The 25,819-nt window shown below is 37.0% G+C and overlaps 2 protein-coding genes across 2 annotated transcripts; one reads left to right on the plus strand and one right to left on the minus strand.

The window, feature by feature from the left end:
* Positions 1–976: 976 nt before the first annotated feature.
* Positions 977–6,153, plus strand: vps26c (VPS26 endosomal protein sorting factor C). Its single transcript, XM_026370870.1, has 8 exons — positions 977–1,160; positions 2,034–2,177; positions 3,781–3,930; positions 4,402–4,482; positions 4,689–4,763; positions 4,857–5,007; positions 5,081–5,233; positions 5,573–6,153. Exons 1-8 carry the CDS (start codon positions 1,104–1,106, stop codon positions 5,653–5,655), a joined length of 894 nt encoding a protein of 297 aa, XP_026226655.1. The 5' UTR covers positions 977–1,103; the 3' UTR covers positions 5,656–6,153.
* Positions 5,992–25,584, minus strand: ttc3 (tetratricopeptide repeat domain 3). Its single transcript, XM_026370869.1, has 46 exons — positions 25,452–25,584; positions 24,139–24,212; positions 24,006–24,039; positions 23,542–23,701; positions 23,358–23,439; positions 23,180–23,233; positions 21,941–22,073; positions 21,578–21,663; positions 20,964–21,058; positions 20,347–20,409; positions 19,825–19,879; positions 19,410–19,569; positions 19,285–19,312; positions 19,095–19,194; positions 18,712–18,742; positions 18,345–18,405; positions 17,877–17,958; positions 17,366–17,518; positions 16,832–16,912; positions 16,322–16,431; positions 16,100–16,226; positions 15,831–15,953; positions 15,639–15,740; positions 15,437–15,529; positions 15,279–15,343; positions 14,697–14,833; positions 13,862–14,182; positions 13,346–13,621; positions 13,133–13,176; positions 12,660–12,716; positions 12,480–12,559; positions 12,238–12,393; positions 10,957–11,563; positions 10,803–10,871; positions 10,181–10,330; positions 9,951–10,090; positions 9,689–9,757; positions 9,511–9,607; positions 9,287–9,390; positions 9,101–9,185; positions 8,833–8,934; positions 8,275–8,486; positions 7,885–7,999; positions 7,569–7,700; positions 6,517–6,609; positions 5,992–6,292 (listed from the first exon to the last, which is right to left on the minus strand). The coding sequence occupies exons 2-46, from the start codon at positions 24,199–24,201 to the stop codon at positions 6,182–6,184; spliced, it is 5,298 nt and encodes a 1,765-aa protein (XP_026226654.1). The 5' UTR covers positions 24,202–24,212; positions 25,452–25,584; the 3' UTR covers positions 5,992–6,181.
* Positions 25,585–25,819: the final 235 nt, after the last annotated feature.

A 25,819-nucleotide genomic window follows, 5' to 3' on the forward strand; every position in this document is an offset into this window, starting at 1 on the left:
CACAGAGGATCTTGACCTGACTGCTGGCGATTGTATCTGGTCAAAACAATCATTCAAACCTAAGCACAACTAACCTTTTACTCTCAGAGACAGAGTGATATCATTTTGATCCACACAAAAAGGCAAATTTATTAAAACGTATTAGCTGAGCTATAAAATATGTCTATAGACTGCAGTTCTGGCAGTCTTAAGAAAGTCAGTTGTATCATAACCACATATCCTTAAAATATCAAAGTAATAATGTCCAGACTGTCAGTTAAGACATAAGCCTCAAAGTATCACCACTATACAGCAAAGTGCTGACTTTACAGGTAAGGAGGAGCATTTTGACATTTAGTTGGTGCATTAAGAAACTATAAGAATTTGTGGACTGGATAGTTTGATTTCAAACTGTCACCACTGCACATTGTGTGACTCAGTGTATGCATCTTTTTCAAATAGCTACTTATGTGAAAATACAGCACAGACCAACATATGATTATGTCTGCTTATGTACACATTTTAAACGGTAGGTTCTCTCATATTATACAAAACATAGTCTCACATTAAAAAAATTGCACACTGAATTAAAAAAAGATGCATAAAACTACTGTCAGCAGTTTTCACAGGGGCTATTTGTTCACTTTGCATAGAGATAGAGTATACACTCACTGGCTACTTTTTGGGGTACACATTTACAATATAATGCAATCTGCTACAGCATCCCTGCAACTCTACTTTTACAAGGTTATGATTTCTTTATATAGTTTTTAGTGTATATTTTTTGCATTTTTTGGAAAGTAATAGCTTAACGCGTTAAACTGTTGCAGTAATTTTCAATGTGTGGTTCATTTTTCTTTTTTAAATGAAACAAAAAATACTTTGCATTCTTCAGCTGGTTAAATGGGTGGAACTCTTTTACTTTGAAGGAATTAGGCCGGAAGCCCTTTTGTCAAGGAACTACGTTAAGACTCCACTTTTATTGTGAAGGATTGTCATCCGGAGGTTGTGCTGCTTGTCCAACACAAGCTAAGCTAGCAGACGCAAAAACGAAGGCTAATTTGTTTGTTGTATTAACAAGAAAGAGTCTGGACCCTCTTGGAATATCTGTCTGATGTGCAGACATGAGCGTCACTTTGGATATAAGACTAAAAAGAGCCAATAAAGTTTATCGTGAGGGGGTAAGTAGCTACGTTAACACAGTCAACTGACGCTAATGCTAACTAACCAACAAGCGTCATCTTCATCTGTAACTTGTTTAGCTAACACTATACAATATGACCTGTCTTGCCTTTTGATGTAACTTTTAACTTTAAAGAGTGAATTTTTCGAGAAGACATTTAACTAATTTAGCATGTTAGAGGCGTCATCAGGTCACATGAGCAGCAGGTCAGCAGCTGATGAGCTGATGGCACCAAGTTCAATGGAGTTGCTATTTTTCTTGTTTGAGTTAAATTTAACCAAACTCCTTCTTCTCATTTTATTGGAAGAAGTTCCTTAGACAGATGTAAATAAAACAGGCATTATATTTTACTTTACTGATGCACAAAACGAGGACTGTGAGAAATGCGCATTAGCAAAACAGCTTTAAACGACCAACAACGAATTACATACGAACATGAGCATATGAGTATTAACTTAAGACATTTGTATAATTGTAATTTAAAATATTAATACTGAGCAACAGGTTCCAGGATCCCAAGTGTCGCAAGTTTGAAACCTGATGTTGAAGAAAGTCTGAAATATTTTAAGGCATTAAACATTATCTGATTTTTTAGGTGTCTCTCTTCTTCTTTTTAAAATTATTTTATACCTGTAGGTGTGAAAGTCCTAATCAGCTGACATAATTTGATTGGTCACAAAATTAGCTTAATACCACCAGATAATGGTTCTGCTAGGGTTGCTGCTGCAGTAAACTGCAGTCTGAGTTGTGAACATAATGTGCCATAGGTGGATCAATTGTTCACATTTGAGTTTAAGAGATTAAATTGTGACTGGCATCCTCAGAGCTCCTATAACAGTAAGCAGGCCTTACAGTGTTTGTCTGCGTGCAGGAAACGGTGGCTGGTGTCATCGTGCTGGTGTGTAAGGAGCCTCTGCAGCATCATGGCATCACTCTGAGCTTGGAGGGACTGGTGAACCTGCAGCTAAGCTCCAAGAGTGTCGGCGTCTTCGAAGCTTTCTACAACTCTGTCAAGGTGAACTATCAATCACGTGTAGTTTCCCTCTTAGTGATAGTTGAAACCTCATTGATCCTCTTAGGCCGATAGGATTCATCATGAATACAGAATGGAAGCATAATATCAAAATCCATATATATCTAAAAAAAGTTCATTCTTGCCCGTGCTGAATCATTTAAGTGATTATTTAATGAACAGATTATTGTTTAGAATTAATCTTTTATTGAAGAACAAATGTCTTTTCTGGTTCCAACTCATGAAAAGTGAAGGTTTTTATTTGTTCTCCATTTTATATTAATACAACAAAACAGGTTAAAAGAAAATACGTCACTGAAGAAGGACAGTTGGGGCCATAATAATTTGGAAATTGAAAATGTATGATTTTTGCTCTGCACACCACTGTGGTAGTTTTAAAATTAAACTAAGAAGTACTTTAAATGTAGACTGTCAACTTAAATTTAAAGATTTGGTCAAAAATCTACCACCTCCGGATGAACCAGAGGTGGTAGAAGTACACAAAGTCAATACTGAAGTAAAAGTGCAAGTACTTGCCTGAAAAACTACTACAATACAAGTAGAAGTACCACACCGGATACTTTGATTTGATGTTGTTGATAAAGTAAACTCTTTTTGATAATATATAGTAACTAATGAAAATAAAAAACCTTTGTTTTTATCGAGGCCTGTTGTGGAACAAAAACAGCAGCTGGTAAAGTGTGGCTAATCTATAATATTACATCACAGTTTATTAGTTGATTGTATTTTTTATAAGAATTTGTATCTGCAAGAAGTAACTAGGAAGGTCGTTTGTCCACTGTCATACTGAGGGGGGTTCGGAGCTTTTCCAATGTTCATACAGTATTTAATACTTTAAACGCATCTTCATTGTTTCTTGTTAGATCCATTGTAGTGGTAGTCACGGTCCAAATCCTTAGAGACCAGACTGTTTAGGTACTGTAAGAGCAGGTGCACAGGCACATTCCTAAGTGTATGATGTTGGCTGTTATGATCACATTAGCTCACATTATAACAGGACATTTAATATAATATTAACCTGAAAAACGTTTTCCTAGTTATCTGGTATTTTGAGAAGTGACCATTAAAGCTCAGGAATCCGTGTATCGTGGAACTTTCTGACATGTACTAGCTCACACTTTCTCAGGCTGGTGACTTTGAAAATGTGGAGCTTCATGCATTGATAAGCCAATTTATCAATGCATGAAACCAATTTATTGGTTTCCATAGAATTAAAACTAAAGAGGTATGCTCAATGTCAAAAAATGTATTATGTTCATCATATAATAAAAAAAAGTAGCTTTTTTTAATCAGGAAGTACAGAAATGTGTGTAACTTTTTTCCCAATTGTGCACCATAGGTCTGTATTTTTTTTTTCTGTGATATCTCTAAGTACCCTTTAGTAGCGTACGTCAGTTTTTCCATGACATGAGATGGTGTTGAGCCACTAATTAACTGCAGGTGCCTGCATCATACATAGGCTAATCAAGGCTACAGATCTCCCAACTCAACACCATAGTAATGATGTTTGAAACTCAGACACTACACACTCAGTGTAGGTAAAGAACTGTTGATTTTAATCAGTCTGATCTCTTATATGTTGCAGCCCATCCAGCTGATCAGCAGCAACATCGAGGTGGCCAAGGCAGGAAAGATCCCAGGGGGCAAGACCGAAATCCCTTTTGAGTTCCCTCTGCACACAAAAGGCAACAAAGTGCTGTATGAGACCTACCATGGTGTCTTTGTCAACATTCAGGTGAGTGAGTGACTCTAGTACTATAGTAACTGTGTGGTTTTAATCCTTGTCATCTCGTTTTTATCAGTAAATTGTTGACACACTCTCAACACACCCTTGGTTTAACTTTCTTTCACCTTGTCATACATCAGGGAAAATCCAGTTACTCACATGGTGACATGGTGAAAGACCGCTTCTTAACAATTCACCATCAGCAGACAGGTTTAATAGTAATCTAGCTCTTTAATTTTTAATTCTCCTATTCCTATTTATTTTCACATTAAAATACAGTTAGTTAAAAAGAAGACATGTACACAGAGACATTTAAACACACTTTTAATTACATATGCCCAGATGTAAACAAATCCAAAGTAAACAAGAGCTTGTGCAGGAAATGTAGGAAGTCAAAAGCATATACAAAGAGCAGACAAAGTCAGGGTTTGAATAGCTGTGTTGTTTTCCATGTAAACCACCTTGTGTGTGTCTCCTCAGTACACCCTCCGCTGTGACATGAAGCGCTCCCTGCTTGCCAAAGACCTGAGCAGGAACTGTGAGTTCATTGTGCACTGTCAGGTCAGTAAAACAGATTTAATTGATTGATCTGATTCAGTCTTATAACAATCTTGTAAATTAATTGGATTGGATGTGCACGCTTACGTCAACATGACAACAGTTGGGACCAAAAATGTCTTTTTAAGTCTTGTGGACGGCACATGGCTTTATGTCTCTGGGTGACTGAATGTTGCAAACTGTGGAAGCTGTTTTTGTTTAACTTTCAGCCGCAGAAAGCTAAAGTTGTCCCCACTCCTGTCAACTTCACCATTACTCCAGACACCCTGCAGAACATCCGAGAGGTGAGGAAAACCGCGTCACGCTTTAGCTTAATTTATTCCTTCACTTTGTTTGACTTAAAGTATTGAAACGATAAGCATCCTTTGTCTCCTCAGAGGAATTTACTGCCAAAGTTTCTAATCAGAGGCCATTTAGACGCCACCAACTGTGTGATCAGCCAGCCGCTGACCGGAGAGGTGGTGGTGGAGAACTCGGACGTCCCCATCAAGAGTATTGAACTGCAACTTGTGCGAGTTGAAACCTGTGGTAAGTCAGTGACTGGATCAACCTCTTTTGCAGCTGCACAGCTTCTGTTTTTCTAAATGTCTGCTGTGTTCAGGTTGTGCTGAAGGCTACGCCAGAGATGCCACAGAGATCCAGAACATCCAGATAGCTGAAGGTGACGTCTGTCACGGCCTCTCTATTCCCATCTACATGATCTTTCCCAGGCTGTTCACCTGCCCCACACTGGAGACCACCAACTTCAAAGTTGGTCAGTAAATCCTCCAGTCTGCTTTAACATGGTTTCTTTCCTTTGTGCAGCTTAAATTCACATTTTCCTACAGTGTTGCTTCTCAGAGCTGAAATAGTATTTACTTTAGGCTGCTTTTACATACACTTAAGTAATCTGGTTACTGGAAATCTGTCGTAAACCTAGTCAGTTTAGAACAAATAAGCTTTTTCAGTGGTGTTGTAGGTAGATTGTATTACAGACTTCTTCACTTCCACTCATTATGGTACTAAACTAACTGACTGCTTGTTTCATATTTAATGAACATAAGTCCATTCACCCTAAGCCAACTAAAAGATTTGTATTTACCGTTTCTTTCAGAGTTCGAAGTCAACGTTGTGGTCGTGCTTCATGATGATCATCTGATAACTGAAAATTTTCCTCTGAAGCTGTGCAGACTCTGAACCTGTATCAGTACTTGGAGGGGTCCTTCTGCTGTTGCTGCTCATTTTGATCCCACCTACCGCCAACCCAGGACTGTTTGTTTTGAAGCCAGAAACGTGCACAAGACTTCCTGAGGTTTGTTGGGAGATCTATACAGAAATAATACCGTCACTTTCCTAATGAAAAGCATTATGTAACTTTTCAGCCCTGTGATGTTAAAGATAAACATACTGAAAAAGACCAAAGGTAGTTGTTGCAGACTGAACATGATCACCTAAGTCTAATTTAAAACACTGTGCCAGGATTTTCAAGTACAGTTAATTTCCAAACCTGATCAATCTGAGATGTGACAGATGTTCAGAGACAAAGACAGTTTATTGAGAATATAATCTGTTGTCTACCTTCAAATCAACATTTTAATGATGCCATTAAAATAATAATTGATTTTTTTCTTTAGAATTTAATGATTAATTAGTAAAAAAAAAAAAAAAAGAAGATAAAAGCAGACATTTAGGTAGTCAAGAAAAAGGGGTCAGGTTTAAGACATTATGGGATTTGGCGTTTCCTGCCAGTCAGCACAGGGAAATCTTCAGGAAGCAAGGCGTGATCTCTGCAGGTTGGACAAGTGCTCTGCTCTTTGAGCCACGACCTGATGCACTGAACACAGACACAAAGTACTGCAAATTAGGAACAGGAGGCACAGTCTACTAATCAGAATTCAGTAAATCAAAGCTCATTTAGATAGAAACTGTAATGATTCCATTTCATAAACACATTTTAGTAACATCTGTTTGCTGAATGTATAGAATCCAACTGAACGACCAGAATAAAATCCTCCAGTAGTGGTCCTACTTAAACACCAGTTCAGTATTCTTCCTCACCTCTTTATGGAAGCTGTGTCTGCATTCAAGCACACAGATGTCATCTGGACTCATGTCTTCATGACAGATGATGCAGGGATCCTCCATGTTCAGCTGCAACCAAGACACACACACACAAATTAATGTCTGCTGATAACGACGCTGTAAAATAGTTGTTTTCAGCCACACTAGCAGTATTGCTCAATCCGTGTATCAACCATTTATTCCCTTTTCCATTTAAAATGAAAAGAAAAAAAAATAAATAAAAAATCATATTCCATTTTTTCATTGGGAATGTTGTGCCAAAGCGTGATTGTCCACCATAAACTTATTGCTGTCAGTGGGACAGTACAAAAAATATTAACTGTTAAATGACGTACCGCAGGAAAATAATTAATGTACAGATTTTGCATTTTGATGGTTTGATACCTAAATAAGTAGCTGTAGCCTATAAAATGGGAGGTATGTCTTTAACAGGCTGTGCTTGGTATCCGTTTTTTCTTTTTGGTTCTGGAAATGAAAATTTGTGGGGTTTTTTATATTTGGAAAGCAAATGATACACAGATTTTGCTGTACACAAAGGTGGATAAATGAATGTGAGATCTGATGGATACATCATGCAGTGCCATGTCATCAGGTCAAAATGTGTCACAATTGTCAGTATGTTAGCATGCTAAAATAAAACGCTGATGGTAAACTGTAGAAAAAATTACACCTGCAACATTAGTGTAGGAAACCAGAGTTTAAAAATTTTTTTAAACATGTACTTCAAAACAAACTTGAAAAGGAAAAGATCCATTCTCCTTTTAAACACTTTGAGTTGCAATAACAATTTTTAAATCCTTTTTATTTACAATGTTATGCTTGTTATTGTGTATTTGAATTATTTTCTTCTGATTGTATGTTGTAAAGCACTGAGCTCTCTAATTAAAACAGTATTATTACAGTGGATTCTCGTGAATTATAATAGGAAATCATCAGCAGTTCTTCAGTTGATTTGTTACTGAAGTGATGGATCAGTAAAAAAAGAACTGTTACATCCCTAACCTTGGCTAATGGATATTTTTACTTACTGCCTTGGAATGTGTGGTTCTCTGGGGTCCAACCAGCTGCCAGACTGGAGCTGGGGTCACCAAAGGAGGAGTGGCACACTGAGATGGATGTCTGCTTCCCACGATATTGGATCTGGCAGAGTTAAGCTTGTCCTGAGAGAACAGCAGCCGACGTGACTATTTTTATAAGAACTGACTGAGCTATTAATAACAAACATACATTGAAATTACTAATGTTTTTTGCTACTAAAAATGAAGTATGAAAAATCTTTTAAGCTGATTTTTCCATGAATCAAAGTAAATTTGCAGCTGGTAAAACCTTTTAAAAACCAGTTACCTGGTGGTCCAGGATCAGCTGGGTCACTCCACCAACCACATCCTGCAGAGACATGCTGGCAAAGCTTCCACCGCTGGATGAACGCAACTCTTGAATAAACTTCATCAAGTCTGATCTGAACGCACACACACACACACACAGTTTATCTACTGCAGTATCCTCCATGGAAATTAATAAAAATACATTCCACATAACTGAATGTACAGGTTTCACACCAAAAAAAAGTACGTAAGCTACGCTAAGGTATTCACCAAGCATGGAATAAAGCAGGATGAAATGAATCTGATGACATGCTTAGTGAATACCTCAGGCAGGATGTAAATAAGATGTTTTGTTTTGTTTATATATTTATTTATATTAAGAATCAATGTGGTGTGTTTAACTTCTTACCTTGTAGTGTCAGGGAATATGGCAGTTAGGCGTTCCATAGCTTTGTTGAACACGGTGCCATGTGGAGGCTCCAGCGTTCTGGTCGGAGGTTTGGGATGAGGCTGAGCCGGAATGACTGGTGTCTCAGCTACAGAAAACTGAATGGGTGATGGCGCTTTGAATGACATCTGGGCTGAAGACTGAGATGTAAACTCTTTGGCTGCCACAGTGAGCTGCAAAACACAGAACAAAGAAATAGTCAAATTATAAATTATGAGGGATGTCTAGTTAGTTGTTTGATCCTGAGCCCTTTGATATTCAGTATCAGCTGATAAAGTTCATATTTACATAAATCTTAAGGGAATATGTTGACAACACTGAAGCATTATTTCTAAATATGGCACTTTGGCTCTTACATGCTATTGGGAGAGTAGAGCCCAGTTGTCGTAAGAGAACTGAGCTTCAACAATAGCAGTTATAGCAGTAATGTTTTCAACTTGCTTAGTTTACATAACCATTATGAAAAAAAGCTATTCATTTACATTTGATATGTCATGATGATGTGGTGAGATGACTTACTGGTGCATTTGCAGGTTCAGACTGGTTGTTCATGTTGACTGCAATTAACTCACTGACTCTTCCGCCGTTCTTCACTTGATCAATCTGCTCCTTGTACTGTGTCTGTGGAGAAAACAAAGACAAGTGTTAATGTTCAAAAACCACACTATACGCACAACATAGATCATTAATTCTGCACAATGTTAGATCCAGTCTAAGTGGCACTGCAGATATAGAGATACACTGGAACATAACATATTCCTTTGATATTGTTAATGGAGTGATCTACCTCAGCAATGGAGATTTTTTTCTCAACTTCCTGGACATTGGCCCTCCAGGTGTTTTTGATAATCTCCAAGTCCTGGTTTGGGTATCTAGAAAGAAAGGACATCACATATAAATCTGATACCATCTGGTCCATGTTGGGTCCATTTCGTAGCAGGACTGATCCACAGTTTTGTTTCTCTCCTCTCACCTGTGTGCTACTTCATCCAGTTTACTCAGCAAAGCTTTGGCATCTGCCAGCTCTGTGTAGAGGCTGTATAAACCCTGATCCCGGCTGCTCTCCACAACCAACAACTGGAATAAAAGAAACAGTATTATGTCAGATGTTCATATGTAAAGTACTTTGCACCCATTTGATAACATAACAACTAACTTATTAATAAATGTGATTGTTAGTTAAGATGTAGGACCTACCTGAGCTGTGTGGGACCTCCTGGTAGCTGCGTTCAATACGGCTTTACAGCGCTTGACCTCATCCTCCAGACTCATCTTCTCAGCTGCTGATTGATTTCTGAGAAACAAAGAGAAGTGAACAAAAAGTCTGGGATAGTCTGAGTTCAGGCTTCGCTGTCACGGCTCTCTCTGGACTTACCCCAGCTCTAGGAAATCAGCCAACTTTGCTTCATATTGGTCTTTCTTCTCCCGGATGTTTCTGGCCAGGCTACACGTGTAAAATATAACAAACCCATATATATCACAGTGATCTCATGACTGTAACTGAGTAAGAGCAAATGTAAAGTGACATGTATACAGACTGAAACGCTTGAAGAAAAAAAACTAAATAAAAAAGCAGAAACAGATGAACACTGAACAAAAACAACAACAACATCCACCCTCATCTTCTACACGTTTACCTCCCGTGTTCTTCCACCAGCTTTTCAATCTCTAGCTTGAGGGACTTCAGGGCCTCCTGGTTGGCTTTCTTCTCCTTCTGATCTTGCTTCACCTCTTCTTCCAGCTTCTGCTGGAACAGTGCCAGCTCTTTATTGGTCACCTTGACAAGAGAATTCGAGCAAAACAAAATTTGTAGTCATTTAAATTCAGATCATCAATTGGAAATTCAATGTCACTGGTGGTGAATTACTTGTATATTGGCAGTGATCGTCTGTATTTCTTCCCCCAGGTAGGTGATTTCTTCTTTGTGCTTTAAGCTGACTTTGTCACAGCCGTTCACCATATTCTTTATCTGCTGCTCCAGCTGGTGGTTGTTCTTTTCCATTTTGTTTATGTCACCCTGGAAGTGAGCCAAAGGGTCAACAACAAAGCCCATAAAAAGACAACATCTTAAACAAACATCTTTTTGGTGCTTTTGCTTATTTTAGGTGCAGACACTTTGCAGTTTGCTCTCTGCTAGGCTTATATTCTGTGATGATATGCTCTTCTTTTCCTGCTAATGTTTATGAAGAGTGACTCCTGGATACTTATAAAAACACTGGTACATTAATTTATGATAGACAAAGAAGGCTACAACCCCTTTTTTAAAATACTTTCACTATTTATGTGAATTTCACGTGGCCTACAAACAGCCTTTTTCTTGTGTGTTGATGGTTGTTCTACACTAAATTAAATTAGCTGAAGCTGGATAACAGCATGATGCCTCCTTTCACAAACCTCTACAAAAAATTTCAGCATTTAAAAGATGTTTTTTCTGTTGGGCCCTGACATTACATTACACATACTGTCATGGATGTCGTTGCTCAACTCACCTGACAGCTTTCAAAGCGTTCGTGAAGCTCTGTGTTTACTGCTACATTCCTCCCAGTCTCCTGACATGTCTAAGAGAAAAAAAAAGAGACACATTTATGTGTTTACGTATTCTATCTAGTTTATTTTAAAAGAGAGTAAAGGTTTGGTATTAACCTGAACTGCTGCATGTCTCTTGTTTTCCTCAGTTGACAATGAAGCAGTTCCGCCTAAAGATGGGTCCATTTGCCAATCTCCACCATCAAACCCACAGGTGTATAGATCCAAGTTCCCATAGTTTGGAAATAAAAAGTTAGGATCTTGCTGTTGATTGTCACCGTTACTCCAGTGGGGGTAGAGATTGATTCCTGGCCTAACGTCTACATAGGGGGTAACTCCACTAGCAGACTCAAAGTTATACATATAAGGATTTGGGAGAATGGGATACACGTCAGTCTCTGCAGATGAAATATTGTTCAGATAGCTTGTAAAAGCAGTTTCTTCCAAATTAGGAGATTCAGAGTTTGCGTCAGGATCCACTATGACATCCAGGTCATCAAGATTGTCTCCATGTCCAGCCTGCTGCAGTGATACAGCATGCTTAGCCAGACCAATACGCCTCCCCATCTTAATGAAGCGGAGAGAATCCAGGAGGAAAGACTCAAAGCCGCCTGCTTCCTGGATTTTCAACTGAGCCACTTGAGGGAAATTTTCCAATTCACCCACCAATAGAGGGTCTTCAGCAACCAGGGGGCCATGCTCTTCCAAGATCTGGGCAAAGTAGCTGCAGCAGTAGAAAGATAATGTGAATCAAAGAAAAGCCATGATTTATGAGATTATATAATTATATGAAATAACAATTAGGAAGAGCAGAGTACATGCAAAACAGATGTTTGAAAGCATTTAACTGCTGTTTGTTTCGATCACCAAGGGGGACAGAACTGTATTTCAGATTGTAAAGTGTATTTATAACTGTAAAATCTCTCACAGACAACAGATTTTAATTAATTAAATAAAACAAAACACTTACAGTTGAGTATGCCATGGTGCTAATTAACACTGAACACAAAGTACATCTGAGGATCTGCCAATTGTTTCACCGTATTAGGTGATGAACTAAAGGCCTGAACAAATTTAATCTGTGACCTGACGATGTACCTCATATTCAGCAACACATTTTTGAGCTAATGATGGCATTATAAATATTGGTGCGGAGTACTTTAATAATAATCCTTCAACAAGAATAATAGCAACAATGTCATTTATAGGACAAATCAAATTTCCTCAAAAATGATTTAGTTAGGATATGTTATGATAATGAATGACTATTTATGAAAATATAAATTTTTATATACTTCCTCATCTATCCACTAAATCTTGCAGCACCCTTGTCTTTATGTGACAACAAATCACCAGACTAATTATTCACAAATTTAAAGAACTGTGTTTTGCACTTACTCATACAAACTCTCTTTAGTTGGGTCAGGGTTATTGTCCAAAACATTTTTATAGTGACTTCTGTTTCTGGTGCTGTTGTACTGCTCCTCAAAATCAGCCACTTGATCTCGAAGGTGACTCGGTACAGTGAACGGCTCAGCATGGTGAAGGAATGATCTGTTGACAGAAAGCAAGTTATAAATAATGTTGCGCAAAATAACTATAGTTACAGTCTATGAATAACTGATGATGATGCTACTTACAAAGAGTCATCTTCAAAAAAGTCTTGGTCCCACTCATCTCTTGGAGTTACAGCTCTCATTCCAGATAAAACAATAACACCCTGAGAGGAAGATAAGAGAAAACAATTCAGAGTGAGAGAGCTACAGAGCTACAGCATCATATTCTCTTTTCAAGCAAAAGCCACTGATCCAGCTCCTGACCTTTGGCTCTTTCTGTTTCTTTTTCCTGCCACGATTCTTAGTTTTCAAAGGAGAATTCTGAAATAAAAACAAACATATAGGGTAATTTAATGCTAAATGGGGCAAGGAAAATATAGTTGAGGGTTAAAGGGAGTCAATGTATATTTTTGGTCAGGTTATGCTTGGTGATTTTAGAGCTTTAGAAATGCTGAAGTAAAATACACATTTCTAATGAACCATTAGGAAAAAAATAATATGAAAAAATATTTCTCATGTTCATCAGTGCATTTGAGCTGTTTCTAACAGTAGTTATTTATTAATTAACATTTAAGCGGACCTGGAAGAAAATCACCGGTAGAAAACTATTAATATAAACATACATTAACTAATTTGATTTCAGTTACAAGACGATCTAGTGCAGGCATTTGCAAACTTTACTATCTGAAGAACCACAAAGTATTCCTCTATTTTTTTAGTAGATTAGAGAGACTCACATTTTGACTTTCATCAGACTTTTTTAAGACTGAACAATGTCCATCTGAAAAACAAAAAATGTAACTATGAAGGGCAAAAACAGTAAAAAACAATAACAACAACAACAACAACAACAACAACAACAACAACAACAACAACAACAACAACAACAACAACAATAACAACAACAACAAGCCTTGAGATCAAATGTTGATCGAGATAAATCCACGTACCCATCATATCAAAATACTCATCCAGTATAGTGTGACAGGATAGATATTCATCTCTATGCTCCTCCAGAGTCCAGATAAAGAGTCTTGTGTCATGTGGTGGAGCCTGTTTTAGGTATTCAGTCACAGTGAAGCTGATGCTTGAAAAAACCTCTGGCCTAGTACCAAGTTTCTCTTTCATCATCTCCTGCAATGGACCAAAGGTGAGCAGTAGAGTCAAGTCCAGCTGCTCCAAGTGGTCTGTGTAACGCTCAATGAAGGATTTGGCAGCATCCAGGCCTAATGGGATCAGAAAGTTGTTGGTAAGTCTTTACAACCTGGTACTGATGTTAAGGTCCACAGTCATTGTGATTTCTATTGGTAAATGCTTTTTTTAAGCTTTGTGCCACTTTTCTACAAGTGAACACAAAACTGAACTTTACAGTGACTAATTTAAATATTAAATTCAATAAACAATGAGCTTTGATTTACACCACCTGACCACTAAGTTTCAATATTTACAACATGATAAATGCTGACCTGCGTCGTTGAGCTTGCACGCCCAAGTGTTCAGTTTGGGATTCACGTCCACACAACTACTTAGCACTTGGATAAAGACACAAGCCCAAACCCGGCTCTTCCTCTCTAATAGCAGCTCAACAGCCTGGCCAAGAGTCTCAAGTGCCTCCTGCTGCCAGTTCAGCATCCTCTGAGCCAGACGGTTCCCCCTCGATGAATCCAGTTCCAGCCAGGGCTTCAGACTAGTGATCAGGGCCGACACGTGAAGGCCGCTCTCCTCCTTCAGCAGCTCCATGTGCTGGCTGATCTGCAGAAGAACTCGATCCCTGTATATCAACCAGGCTGACAACACAAAGGAAACATTACAAATATTCATTAATCTACACTTGTTTAGCCACAACAAAGTGAACACGGAGATTTCTAAAACAATACACAACAAGCTAGTGTGGGTTAAGATGTAAACTCACAGTTTGAGTCCCACTATGAAGAAAGAACATATACTGTATGATCACAGTACTAGTACTTCATCAAGAACAGCAACACAGATATAAAAAGTAGTAAAAATACTGCATCATAGAGACTGGTATAAAGGTCAAGTTAAGAGGAAAAAACTTTCACTTAATAGTTCATCTTACAGTAAACACATGTAGTTCCCAGTTTCCTTCACTAAGTTTTCACACACATTCCTCTAAGCTCTGCTTTTTGATACTGACAGATCTGTTACAGAGATCTTATTAAATAACTAGTGATCCAATCTAATCTGTGTTGGATCATTTGTAGATCTGAAGTTGATCCCCAGCAGAGAACAATGAGCGCAGGAGGATTAATGTTTCAGACGTGCAGTTAGACGCAGTACCTTTCTGCTGAGTCTGAGTTGCTGAGTCTTCTTTCTTCTGTAGCAGATCTTCACTGATAGTCTGCTTATCTTCATTTGACAACTTATGCTGCTTCCTCTTGAGCCTGCGCTCTTCCTTTGATTTTAACTTCTTTAGACTGAAATTAAAAGCAGTTACTTTAAACAACAAGGGACTTATCAGTGTATAGTATGAACCTTTTTAACTAATCATACAAAGAATGGACCTTTACTTCCTGCTCTAAATCACAAATTTATTTTTGCTATGACATTTTGGGGATTGAATCGGACACATCCTGACATAATATCATATACAGACAAACAGTTTTTTTTTTTTAAATCACTTTATAATTGATCTATTCCAAATGCTGCATTAAGACAAGAACAGAACATCTGAGCAGAGTGAAGTCCAACCTGTGACTGCATTTCAAAAATTGTGAAAGTTATCTTTCTATAATTAATCAATAATACTAATAAGAATAAATTCACCATTTTGTAGGACACCTTTGCTAACAACAAATAACGAATTTAAGAGCTGTAGTCCAGTGAGTCACCAGCATGATGAGTACTTGAATGAAGCCTCACCTTGTACATTTCTGATTAACTTTGGGCTTTTTTGGAGTTTCTGGTCTGACGATAGAAGCTTCGAACTGGAAAGAGAAAGAAATCCGGTCAGCTCTAACCCTGTCGCTCATGAGCACAGTGACTGCGACACTCATTTTACCTCCAATTGATTACCTTACCTTACATTTCAGCAAACCTGTTGGACCATAAATTCTGATATTACATATTTTGCCAACACAGTCTGGAGTTAGGCAAGGTTCTTGAAGAAAATCCTACAACACAAAAATTAGACAGACACACAAGTTTACAATTGAAGCAGGGAGAAGTCTGGCTCTGTATACAGTAAAAATACACAGATATTCTTATCAAATCCCAATTTACCTTTTCACTTTTTTCAGAAAAGGACGATGTCTTCAGAGTCTTCCAACAAGCAATGTGGTATTCAACCGTGCAGCTCTGACAGCAGCCTATTCTAATGAAGCCCTATGTAAAGAAGCACATAATATTGACGTCCATCTGTGTTTTTAATATTTAAATTCCAAAACTGCCTGGCTGTGTTTCACTGCCAATTACCTTAAAATCTGGGTCAGTGAAGTAGATTTCAGGTTTCAATGGAACAAGGCATTTCACTAGTCGACAAATGGCATCAGGAATAGGAGGAAATTTGCAAAACTCTATAGAACGTTCGAGTATTTCCTAAACAGAGAAAACATAAGACAAGTTGAAGGTTAATTTGTAAGCTATACTCTAAGACAACTGAATTAATTATTATATTAAATGGCATTTAATTGAAGTACATTTTAATCTGCTCAATTCAATCCCCATCTTAGAAAGAGACTTACCTTCAAATACTCTGACTGTGTTTCTTTAACAATCTCTTTCGTTAAAGGCCATGTGAGTTTACCAGGTGTTATTTGATTCTTGACCATCTGCAATGAATCTGAAAATTGCTCCAGAGCAACTGTAAACCTGTCAGAAGATGAAATGCATATGTTGCACAATTAGATCCAGGAAAAAGGTCTGAATCGGTGATACCAACCTGTTAAGACTGGAAGCAACTGTACCTGTTCTCTTTGACATACACCCTGCCGATGGCATAGTAAACCAGACACTGAAATGTCCTCTCCTCAAATGATTTGATCTTCTCAAGAAGTTTTTGTGCCTCCACAAGTTCCTGTGTTTCACAAAGCAGCTACACATGTAAAAACTGAAATATTCAACACTGACTGAACACTAAATGTCATCCAGTAACTACACTGGAGAAGTGTTATTTACTACTTTTACTATATTTTATATGTAAGCATGTTTTCTGCTAAGGCAAAATGAACAACATTTTGTTTCATTATGTGTCTGTGCGGTGTACATTGTGAAATGACAATTTCATAATGTGAACATTTTAAGAATCATGATCAAAACCATGATATGAAAAGTAAAGTTTCTTTCATGCAAGTGTCACAGAAATTCAGATGTGTACAATGGCAAAAGCAACCAATATCTGTTATTTATTGTAGCTAGAGTCTATGATTTGGAGGTTATGAACACCATTACATTTAGCACTAACATTTATGTTTTACCTCAGGCTGACCAATTTCTGTCAAAGCAGATGCACGACCATAAAGTAACAACTGCACATCCACTGTGGAGAGTCCAAGATCCTGAGAAGGCAAAAGGAAAACAAATTATTCTTTTATAGCTTACTGCAAATGTGCTGACATAAGAATGTAGTTCACACTATCTGGTACATTGTTTTTATTTAATAGTTGATATTAAAGATATACATGAAATGTTTAGAAAGAGATGGGATCATTTTCAACAAAAGCAGCTTGACAAATGATGATGTTGCATTTACATGGTAAACAATATCTTCACAAACTACTATTTTAGTGCAAATTGGACAAATGTGAATACACAGAACAATTTACATTGTGCACAAACTAAAAGTTCTGTCATGTACATAATGTTTTATTTGTAAACAATCACAATCAAATTCTGCATATATTAATTGGCTTTTTATGGAACTTACTCACAAGATGTTGCGAGTTGTGGCTCATTCATTGTGCAACAGTAAGAAGTGCAAAAGACTGTTTATATATCAGAGGTATGATTACCTTGGGTGTGTTGGTTTCCACTATGGACAGTGCCTGGCTGAAGGTTTGCTCTGCGTTGCGGCTGCGGAGGTCGGTCAGTGCAGTGTGAGCATCCTGCACTATTGATCTCAACTCTTTACAAACAGCCACTTTACTATCAGACACTTTCTGGTTCTGAACAGAGCACACATAACAACAGGTCAGCCATTTCTTTCAGTGATACTGTTGTGACTAAAAAGCTATTAACACCATGGAAGGTGTGGTAACATTCATTTATCAAGTATGTGAGAGGTTGGCAAAATTAGACTAAAGCAAACAACAGCCTCTGTGAGTCAGTTCTTCCAGCTCTGTCATGCTAGGCATGTCTCCAGACGTGCTAATGCTGTGATGTGTTTTACAGTATTTATGCTGCATCATAACAAGGAAAACCATAACACGCCTCAAAGCCACACTAATGACAACAGATATTTACAAAATGTGCTGGTCAAATGACAAAAGCATTTCATTGCATGACACATGAGCACAGTCTTACCTCAGACTGACAATTTGTGTTCTTGATTTTCTTCTTCACTCCAGTACCAGACTCTCCTTTTCCATACTTTGAAGACAAGTCACTGGAAGCACATAATTTTCAATCAGCTCTACTGTTTCAAATACAGTCAGTTAATTTTATGCTGTACTCCACAAAATGTGAAGGACAACTTCTTTAGGCAATGGCCTCTATTGAAAAACTCTTGTTAGAACTCATGTGATGTAAGTTGGGTCTGCACTGATGTAAGTAGATTTATTTTCAATAGTAAAAAAAAAATAAAAAATAAAAATATATATATATAAAAAACAACAACAACAACAACAACAACAACAACAACAACAACAATAATAATAAACAAAATAAACTACCTTTAAAGAAAATGCTATGTGTAGGCTGTGTAATTTATTATAACAACAACAACAACAACAACAACAACAACAACAACCATTAGTGAATACTTTCACTAACCTTTTTGACGGTTTAGAGTCTTTGGTACTGCTCTCTGCCTGTGTGGTCTGTTCATTTTTCACTGGACAGAGAATATTAGCCATGAAGTCTTGACCGTAAAATATAGATTAAACTACGATCTGTTAAGACACAACTGCAACTGAAAAATTATATTCATTATTCTGCTTATTATTTACTTGGTTAGTCTTTTGCTTTACAAAGTTTCAGACAATGGGAACAAATAATGTTTTTAATTGTCTGTTCAAAGACAGTGACTAACAATTACCATGAATGGCATAATGACATGATAGAATACTACTTAAAAATACAAATTCTAAAAACTCGTTTGTAAAAAAGCAGGTTAAACACAACACGGTTTTACACTCACCTTGTAGTTTGTTCAGTTTAACCTCTGAGGCCTGTCAACAGACGAGTTAAGTATTAACATCAAAATGTATTGTCAAGGCCATTTACCTCCACACAAACAGAAGGCCTTTAACATTTATTCTCAAAGCTAACACTTGCAGAGAAACTGAGAAAACTAGAACTGAAAACTCATTACCGAGGATACGCCTCAATTTCTGGATATTTATACGTCCCACAATTTAAATAAACCAAAACATTTTAATATTTAAGGTTCTGATAATCGTTGAACACGTACACCTAGTGTCCCTACTATCTTGATGGGGTAGAGACCACTACTTCTGGAGAAATTAACATTCGCCAACATTGGTGTTACCTATTGAATTATGAATGAAAAACATTACAAACCTTATTCTGTGGAGCTTTGTTTGCTGCTAGGGAACTCTTAAAATTAGCTTTTACAGACTGGTGTGACTCCACTGTATCTGCTCCGTTAGCACTGCCTGATCTATAGAAATAAGAAATACAAAAACACATCATCCATAAGTTTATGAGCATTTATTAATCATCTTTGTATAATAAGGTATCACACACTTACCTTTTAGTCTTATTCTTTAGTTGTCCACCTGAAAGCAAAAAGATGAGATGAGTTTTTGTTTAAAGGAACACAACCAACAATCATGATCTTAAAATACAAAGCCTAAGGCTCGGTAATGAAAATACCTTTAGGATCTGGTGTTTGAGTGAATAACTTAAATTGTTGTTCAAGGTCTTTCATTCCCTCGTGATCATCCTTACACAGTTCCTGGGCCGCCTTGTTGGCCTCAATAGCATATCTTACAAAACCCAGCATGAACAAAGCCTCACAAAAGCGGTAGTGACCCTGAAAACAAGCCATGCATTACATTAATAAAAAATAGAAAAATAATTAATTATCACTGTCTCACAAAATATATTTGGATCAAACTGCTGTAACAGGCAAATCAAAGTGTATTTAACACTGTGTGAATCTTTGACACCACTTCTATGTGATGAAAAATGTATACCATTAAATACATTACTTTCAGTACTGACACTTCTGACTATGTCAACATCACTAATATCTGTGCAGTGACTTGACTCTAGGAGAGAGCGGTACCTTTGGCCATCGTGGTTTTATCAAAGTAGCACGTTTTCCATCAGCAAGCGCTTTTCTGTAAAAGAAATGTATAGAATTAAATTAAACATACAGCAACAGCTACCCATTCAATTCATTTAGCCACAGTAACATCTTGTGTCTCTGCAACCAGAAAGCATAAGTTATGTACTGTGACACATTGTCTTAGTGCTTTGTGTGTATTGGCAAATACCACAATTAACAAACAAGATCCTGTATGCTGTAATATGACGCTACATTAATCAAATGTTTTGTCTTATAATGGCTTTCATGAATATGTGAGTAGGTTTCCACTCTCTTCTTTTTCCTTTTCTGTGCATTAAAATTCCTTAGTGGAAACTAAACTAAATGTTGTTAAATAGTTGCACTCTTTGAACTCTTTATTTAACATCGGTGACTTTTTTAAATTGTTGCAGCCACTTCAACCTAAATACTGAAAATCCTTTTCTTAGGTCAATCATCTTTTATACTTCTACAGAGCACTCCAGAATTAAGGCTACTTACCCATACTTCTTGCATCGGATATAGCATAGGGCTCTGTTTCCATAAAGTATGTGATTGTCAGGGCTGGATGGGAAAGAAATCAGCAAGATGTCAGTTACAAAAGTAAACCAATTTGCTAAAATATTAGACATAGTAAGAACCATGCAATCAACCCTCTCGTTTATGTGTTATTGCATTATGTTATTCTGCTCCTAAATGCAGCAATACAACATAGTTTTATTACAGTTTGTTTAATAATAATTTCAGGTAATTTTGTTCATACATCTTAGTTTAGAAGTTAGACAAAGAAAATGTATAACAGGAAGCTGATGCTCATTACGTCACATTAACCTCTGCAAAAACAACTATGCCATCTTTCCAATTAAATGTGTTACTGCCTGAATTTCAGTACTAAACATACTGAAACACTAATTCTGCCCACCTCAGTTAATGTGCGTAAACATAATACTGTACAATGGTGTATTTTACTCATAAAAGTTGTCTAGTACAAGTACATAATGCAGGTATAGAGGCATTGGTACAAATATTAAGCCAATACCTTAGCTGCATTATATTAACTGCATATATTTATAATAAAGATTAAAAAAGACACTTAAGGCTTAAAAAAAATTACTTACTAATATTTGATAGCTTTGGAATAAAATTTCACAGCATCTTCAAACTGCTGTTTCTGGAAGTGCTCATTTCCTCTCTTCTTCATTTCTTCACTTTTCTAAGTGAAGAACAAGACAAACCCAAATTCTTTAATTCAGAATTTTTTTAATTTCAGAGAAACAGAAAATCAATAGGGTGTGTATGCCACAAAACTGATGTTGTTTAAAAATGGTGTTAACCTGATCATGTACACACCCACTTTGCTCAGGAAACTGCAACTATTGTTGCTTTTGTGGGAATATAAAGAAAATAGAATAGTGGGACATGCCCAACAGATAACTATGACACCAAACCATTCATGGCGAAGCTCTTCGAATTTGACACCCCACATTGATTAAACTGTAAATAAAGACGAGGATGTTCAATTCACTATTATTACTGTGTCATAAATCTTTAACATCATTTTGAAGACATTCCCTTCTTGGAATGATTGGTCTTAATTTACAGTATCAGTGCCTGAGTTGCTGTTACCTAATATATGTATGTTCAACCATATTACAGTAAGTAAGTACAAGTTACAGAAAAGACCAACGTGTGCATCGTTTAGAGGCAGCCAGGAGGTCTTGTTTTATTTTACCTCTATGATGTATTCTTGTGGTCGAGCCATCAGTGCCTCCATTGTCTTCTCCAAGTTGGTTCCCATTTCCTTGATGTACTTGGCAACTGATTAAAAGCCAACGAGGTAGTGTGTGTTAAGACCCACTGATAATACACCAGCATTTGAAATGACTTCTAACATCAAACACTGCACATCTGTGCTATAGAATGGCTGAAATGTCAAGTTTATAATCATAACTCGACTGCCCATGACAATTATGTTTTCCCTTTACATGAAATTATAAAAATTTGAGAATTGAGCGAACAATGAATTGTAAATGTCATAGATACATGAGTATTTTGCTTATTGTAAATCAGTGTGAACTGTAGTGTCATATCTCACACTCTGTAAAGACGAACTGCAGGGTTGCAAAGCAGGTGTTTATGTGGCCAAATTCCGCGATGCGGCGTCCAATATCAGGTTCTTCCGTTCGCTCCAACCAGTGCATTGCCTTGTCAAAGACCTCAATGGCATTCTGATGGGATAAAAAAAAAAATTGCATAAATGCATGTTATCCTTTTAAAGCGAGTCTAACGTCTGACGATAGCTTTTAAGCTATGGTCCTTGATTGATGGCAAAAAGTTAAATCAACAACAGTCAAACAAATATCTCCCTCATGGTTGCAATGTAATGTGAATTGTATTTATGTTGTGATCTGTAAGTCCAACCTCTTCAATGTAACTTTTTGGTGGTCTGTAACCCCCGGCCCCTGATTTATTCAATCTTACTTTAAACGAAATCCTTTTAATGCCACCCAGATTAACTGTATTTAAATATTTATTTCAACCTTTGATCTGCAGTGGCAAGAAAGTATGTGAACCCTTTGGAATTTTATGGTTTTCTGAATTAATTTGTCATAAAATGTGATCCGATCTTCATCCAAGTCTAGAAGAATAACTAAGACTGGACTGAAGAGACTGAGATTGAACTTTTTGGAAAGAACACACAACACTACATCTGGCATACAAAGGTCACTACATATAATCATGAAAACATCATGTCAATACTAAAGTATGGTAGAGAAAAAATGATTTGTGCTGCTTTGCTGCATCAAGGCCAACTTGCAGCAATTGTGGGGAAGATTAATTCCCAAGTGTATCAAACAATTATTCAGGATAATGTGAGAATGTCTGTATGTCAGCTGAAACTCTGTAGAAGTCCAACAAACATGATAAAGCTAAAGCAGTTCTGCAGGGATTATGGGTTAAAATTTCTCTTAAACAATGTGCAGGTCTGATCTACAGCTTCGAAGTTATTGCTGCCATGGGGTGGTCAACCAGTTATTAATTCCAAGGGTTCACATACCTTTTCCACTAGCACTGCGAGGTATTTATGGCTGTTCCCAATAAAGAAATGAAAGAGATCAGATTTCTTTCCTAAATCTTCTAATACTCTTGACTTAGATGAAGATTTATTTCGAATGAATGCAGAAAACCATATAAGTCCAAGGTTCACATACTTTTTCTTGCCACTGTATACAAAAGATACAGCATTATTTTTTCTATTAGCCAAAAGCTAGAAAAACATGTTCTGCCACTGCATACAACGCTTCAAGCAATAATTACCTTTATCCATACTCACCATATTTAGCATGTTACTTATATGGAAAAGGTGCTTTGTTTGGTCTCTTTCCAACTGCAACAGAGAACAAGAAGTTCAGTGCAAAAATTAAATGAGCTGAACCGCGTTTTTCATCCGTGCTGCTTTCCACACTCATGTAAAAGATGCTTTTGACTGGACCACTACTTGGCCAACTTACGCTTCCTTTCTCCAGTGCTCTAAGGATTGCTTCCAATATTTCTATCCTTTTCAGCTCCGTCATAGTGAATTCTTCTGTTCCCCTACAACAAAACAAACTCTGTAACAGCCTTAACTCTAAAGTATGAACACGTTATAAACTGGGGGTACAAATATTTTCAGATCCCCATCATAACTGCACTTACCTGTGGCTGATTAGACCTATGTAAACAGCCCAGGCACCAGCATTGCTGGGCTCCTCGGGCTGCAGCAGGATAGGAAACCAGAAGGCACAAACTTTCATACGTTCTCCAGCTTCTTTTTTGGTACTGACAGGGATGCAGCACCATCTATCCAACAAGTCGTCTTAAAATAAATAAATAAATAAATAAATAAATAAATAAATAAATCAAGCAATCAATCAATCAATCAGCAGATGCTCTGTATGTAGAGTGCAATACTTTTTATTTTATTATTCACAGAATGTAGATTAAGGAATTTCTCAGCAATAATCTCCTTTCATCTCCCCGCAGCTCCATTAAATAAAGGCTTGCTTAGATGTACAATATATCACAAATATCAGAATCAGCGTCCTGGTCTCTTGCATCCTTTTACAGGTAAAGCTGTTATTTACACTGTTAAATTAAATTAAAAATGAAATGCTCCTTACCTGAAGGATTCAGGGCTTTTACTGTACGGATCATCTGAGTGGCCAAAAAAAAAAACAAAAAAACACAGCTTTAGTGACATAAAGAAGAGAAGGAGGCGAGTGAATAATATAATTTTATCTGTTAGTAACTCACATTTTGATATTTTGTGTCTTCACCGTCACAGTGGTAGCCAGGATCAGAGTCGGAATCTGACATTTCGCCCAATGCTGTAAGAATATTGACATTCATCACTTAGATCCATCTATTTTCAGCAAACACTGTGCTGTTTTATTTTATTAAAAATAATTTTATTATTTTATTAAACTCCTTTACTTTTGTGGTAATGCAGGTAATGTGAATATTTTCTAGTAGGGGCTCAGCAATATACACTATTTTTATGGTAACAATATAAATGACATTGTGTCATTTATATTGGGTGCAATTACATAAAATACATAAACTAACATTTTTGAGAGTTTATCAACCAATACAAAAAGGATATTGGTACTGAAGCATTTTAATGGCCAAGACTGGAAATTGTTATGGCAAAATATGAGCCAGTTTTAACACGGTGTAAGAGGTGAGGAAAAACTCTGACCACCTCTGAACTGCTGAAAACCACACCTAGAAGAAATGATTCATGTCTCGAACATTCATTGTCCTCCAAACACCAGGGGCACCAAACGCACTCATTTACCTTGTTCCACATTTACACTGATTGAGAAAGATAGAGCCAGGAAGAACACAGTAAACATGAAACACATCAAGCCTACTTTACACCATGCATATACGCCATCTCTAAGAAGTTTGGATATCGACGCCTTTTATCCCATTGCTATAAGATAAAACACTAGTAGTTTGTTAAGATGAATTGCATTCTTGACGTGTTCCTTGTTTTCCCCATCACATAAAATGTTTCTAACCACTGTATCTTCATGTGACTGTGTGGGCGTGGTCACTTACAGCGTTTTGACTTCATTACGCACAACTGAGATTAATTACTGATAATTTAGTTTTGAAAAGGGACCAAACCGAGAGTCGCAGTGACTCCACCTGAGATTTATGACTCCTACATGACGTCGTTTAGTAACGCAGAACATGAGCTTATCACTGAAAGTGTCTATACAACATCATGTTTGTTATTATGCTGAACATCACTCCTTGATGTTAGCATGTAGCCTACTAGCTAAAACAAAATACCTTCTGTTGTTAAAATGCTACCATTCGCTCGCCATAATCACAGTGTAAAATCAACCCAGTCTCTGAAATTGTATTAAAGTGTTATGTGGTTAATATAGTGGCTTTATAAACACTGTTTTCTGACAACGTGGCACAAATTTAGATAACACCAGGACATGTTTGCCTATTTAATTTTAGCGCGTCACAGGCTAGAATAACAGTTTAGCTAGTCAACGTTAGCGAGTTTATTCACTGATACACAGAACTAATCAACCAGATACACTTACCTTGTGTTATCTATCTTGTAAACGAGTACCAGTGAGTTGTCATAATCATAATTTGCGGAAGTTAAAACTGAAGCGCAGTTCACGCACGTCTCTTACTAAACATGCGTGAATAGGCGGGTTCTTCCTCCTTCTACTTCCTGTTTCTATCTTCTTCTTCTGCTGCTCCTTCTTCTTCGTGTTTTATGTCGGTTAGAAACGAACAAACTGGTGCATTACTGCCACCAACTGGACGATTGATAATCAGACCTTCTGTTTTTCTGGTAGCTCTTCAACAATTAACATAATTTTAAATGTAATTTTTACTTTATTATTTAAAAGCTTTGAGTCAACTGTATAAATCTGCACATAGACGTAATTATTTCTTTCTT

The sequence above is a fragment of the Anabas testudineus genome, chromosome 14, assembly GCF_900324465.2.
Source record: "Anabas testudineus chromosome 14, fAnaTes1.2, whole genome shotgun sequence".
Classification (NCBI taxonomy): domain Eukaryota; kingdom Metazoa; phylum Chordata; class Actinopteri; order Anabantiformes; family Anabantidae; genus Anabas; species Anabas testudineus.

What these genes read in the sequence shown, in the direction of transcription:
- ttc3 (XM_026370869.1), bottom strand. Translation starts at nt 24,201, where the DNA reads ATGTCAGATTCCGACTCTGATCCTGGCTACCACTGTGACGGTGAAGAC. An exon ending in TCAAACACCAGATCCTAAAG is followed by an intron (nt 19,313 to 19,409) that starts GTATTTTCATTA and finishes TTTTGCTTTCAG; the next exon opens with GTGGACAACTAAAGAATAAG. An exon ending in GTTAATCAGAAATGTACAAG is followed by an intron (nt 14,834 to 15,278) that starts GTGAGGCTTCAT and finishes TTTTAATTTCAG; the next exon opens with TCTAAAGAAGTTAAAATCAA.
- vps26c (XM_026370870.1), top strand. Translation starts at nt 1,104, where the DNA reads ATGAGCGTCACTTTGGATATAAGACTAAAAAGAGCCAATAAAGTTTAT. An exon ending in AGTTCATTGTGCACTGTCAG is followed by an intron (nt 4,483 to 4,688) that starts GTCAGTAAAACA and finishes TTTAACTTTCAG; the next exon opens with CCGCAGAAAGCTAAAGTTGT. An exon ending in CCCTGCAGAACATCCGAGAG is followed by an intron (nt 4,764 to 4,856) that starts GTGAGGAAAACC and finishes TTGTCTCCTCAG; the next exon opens with AGGAATTTACTGCCAAAGTT.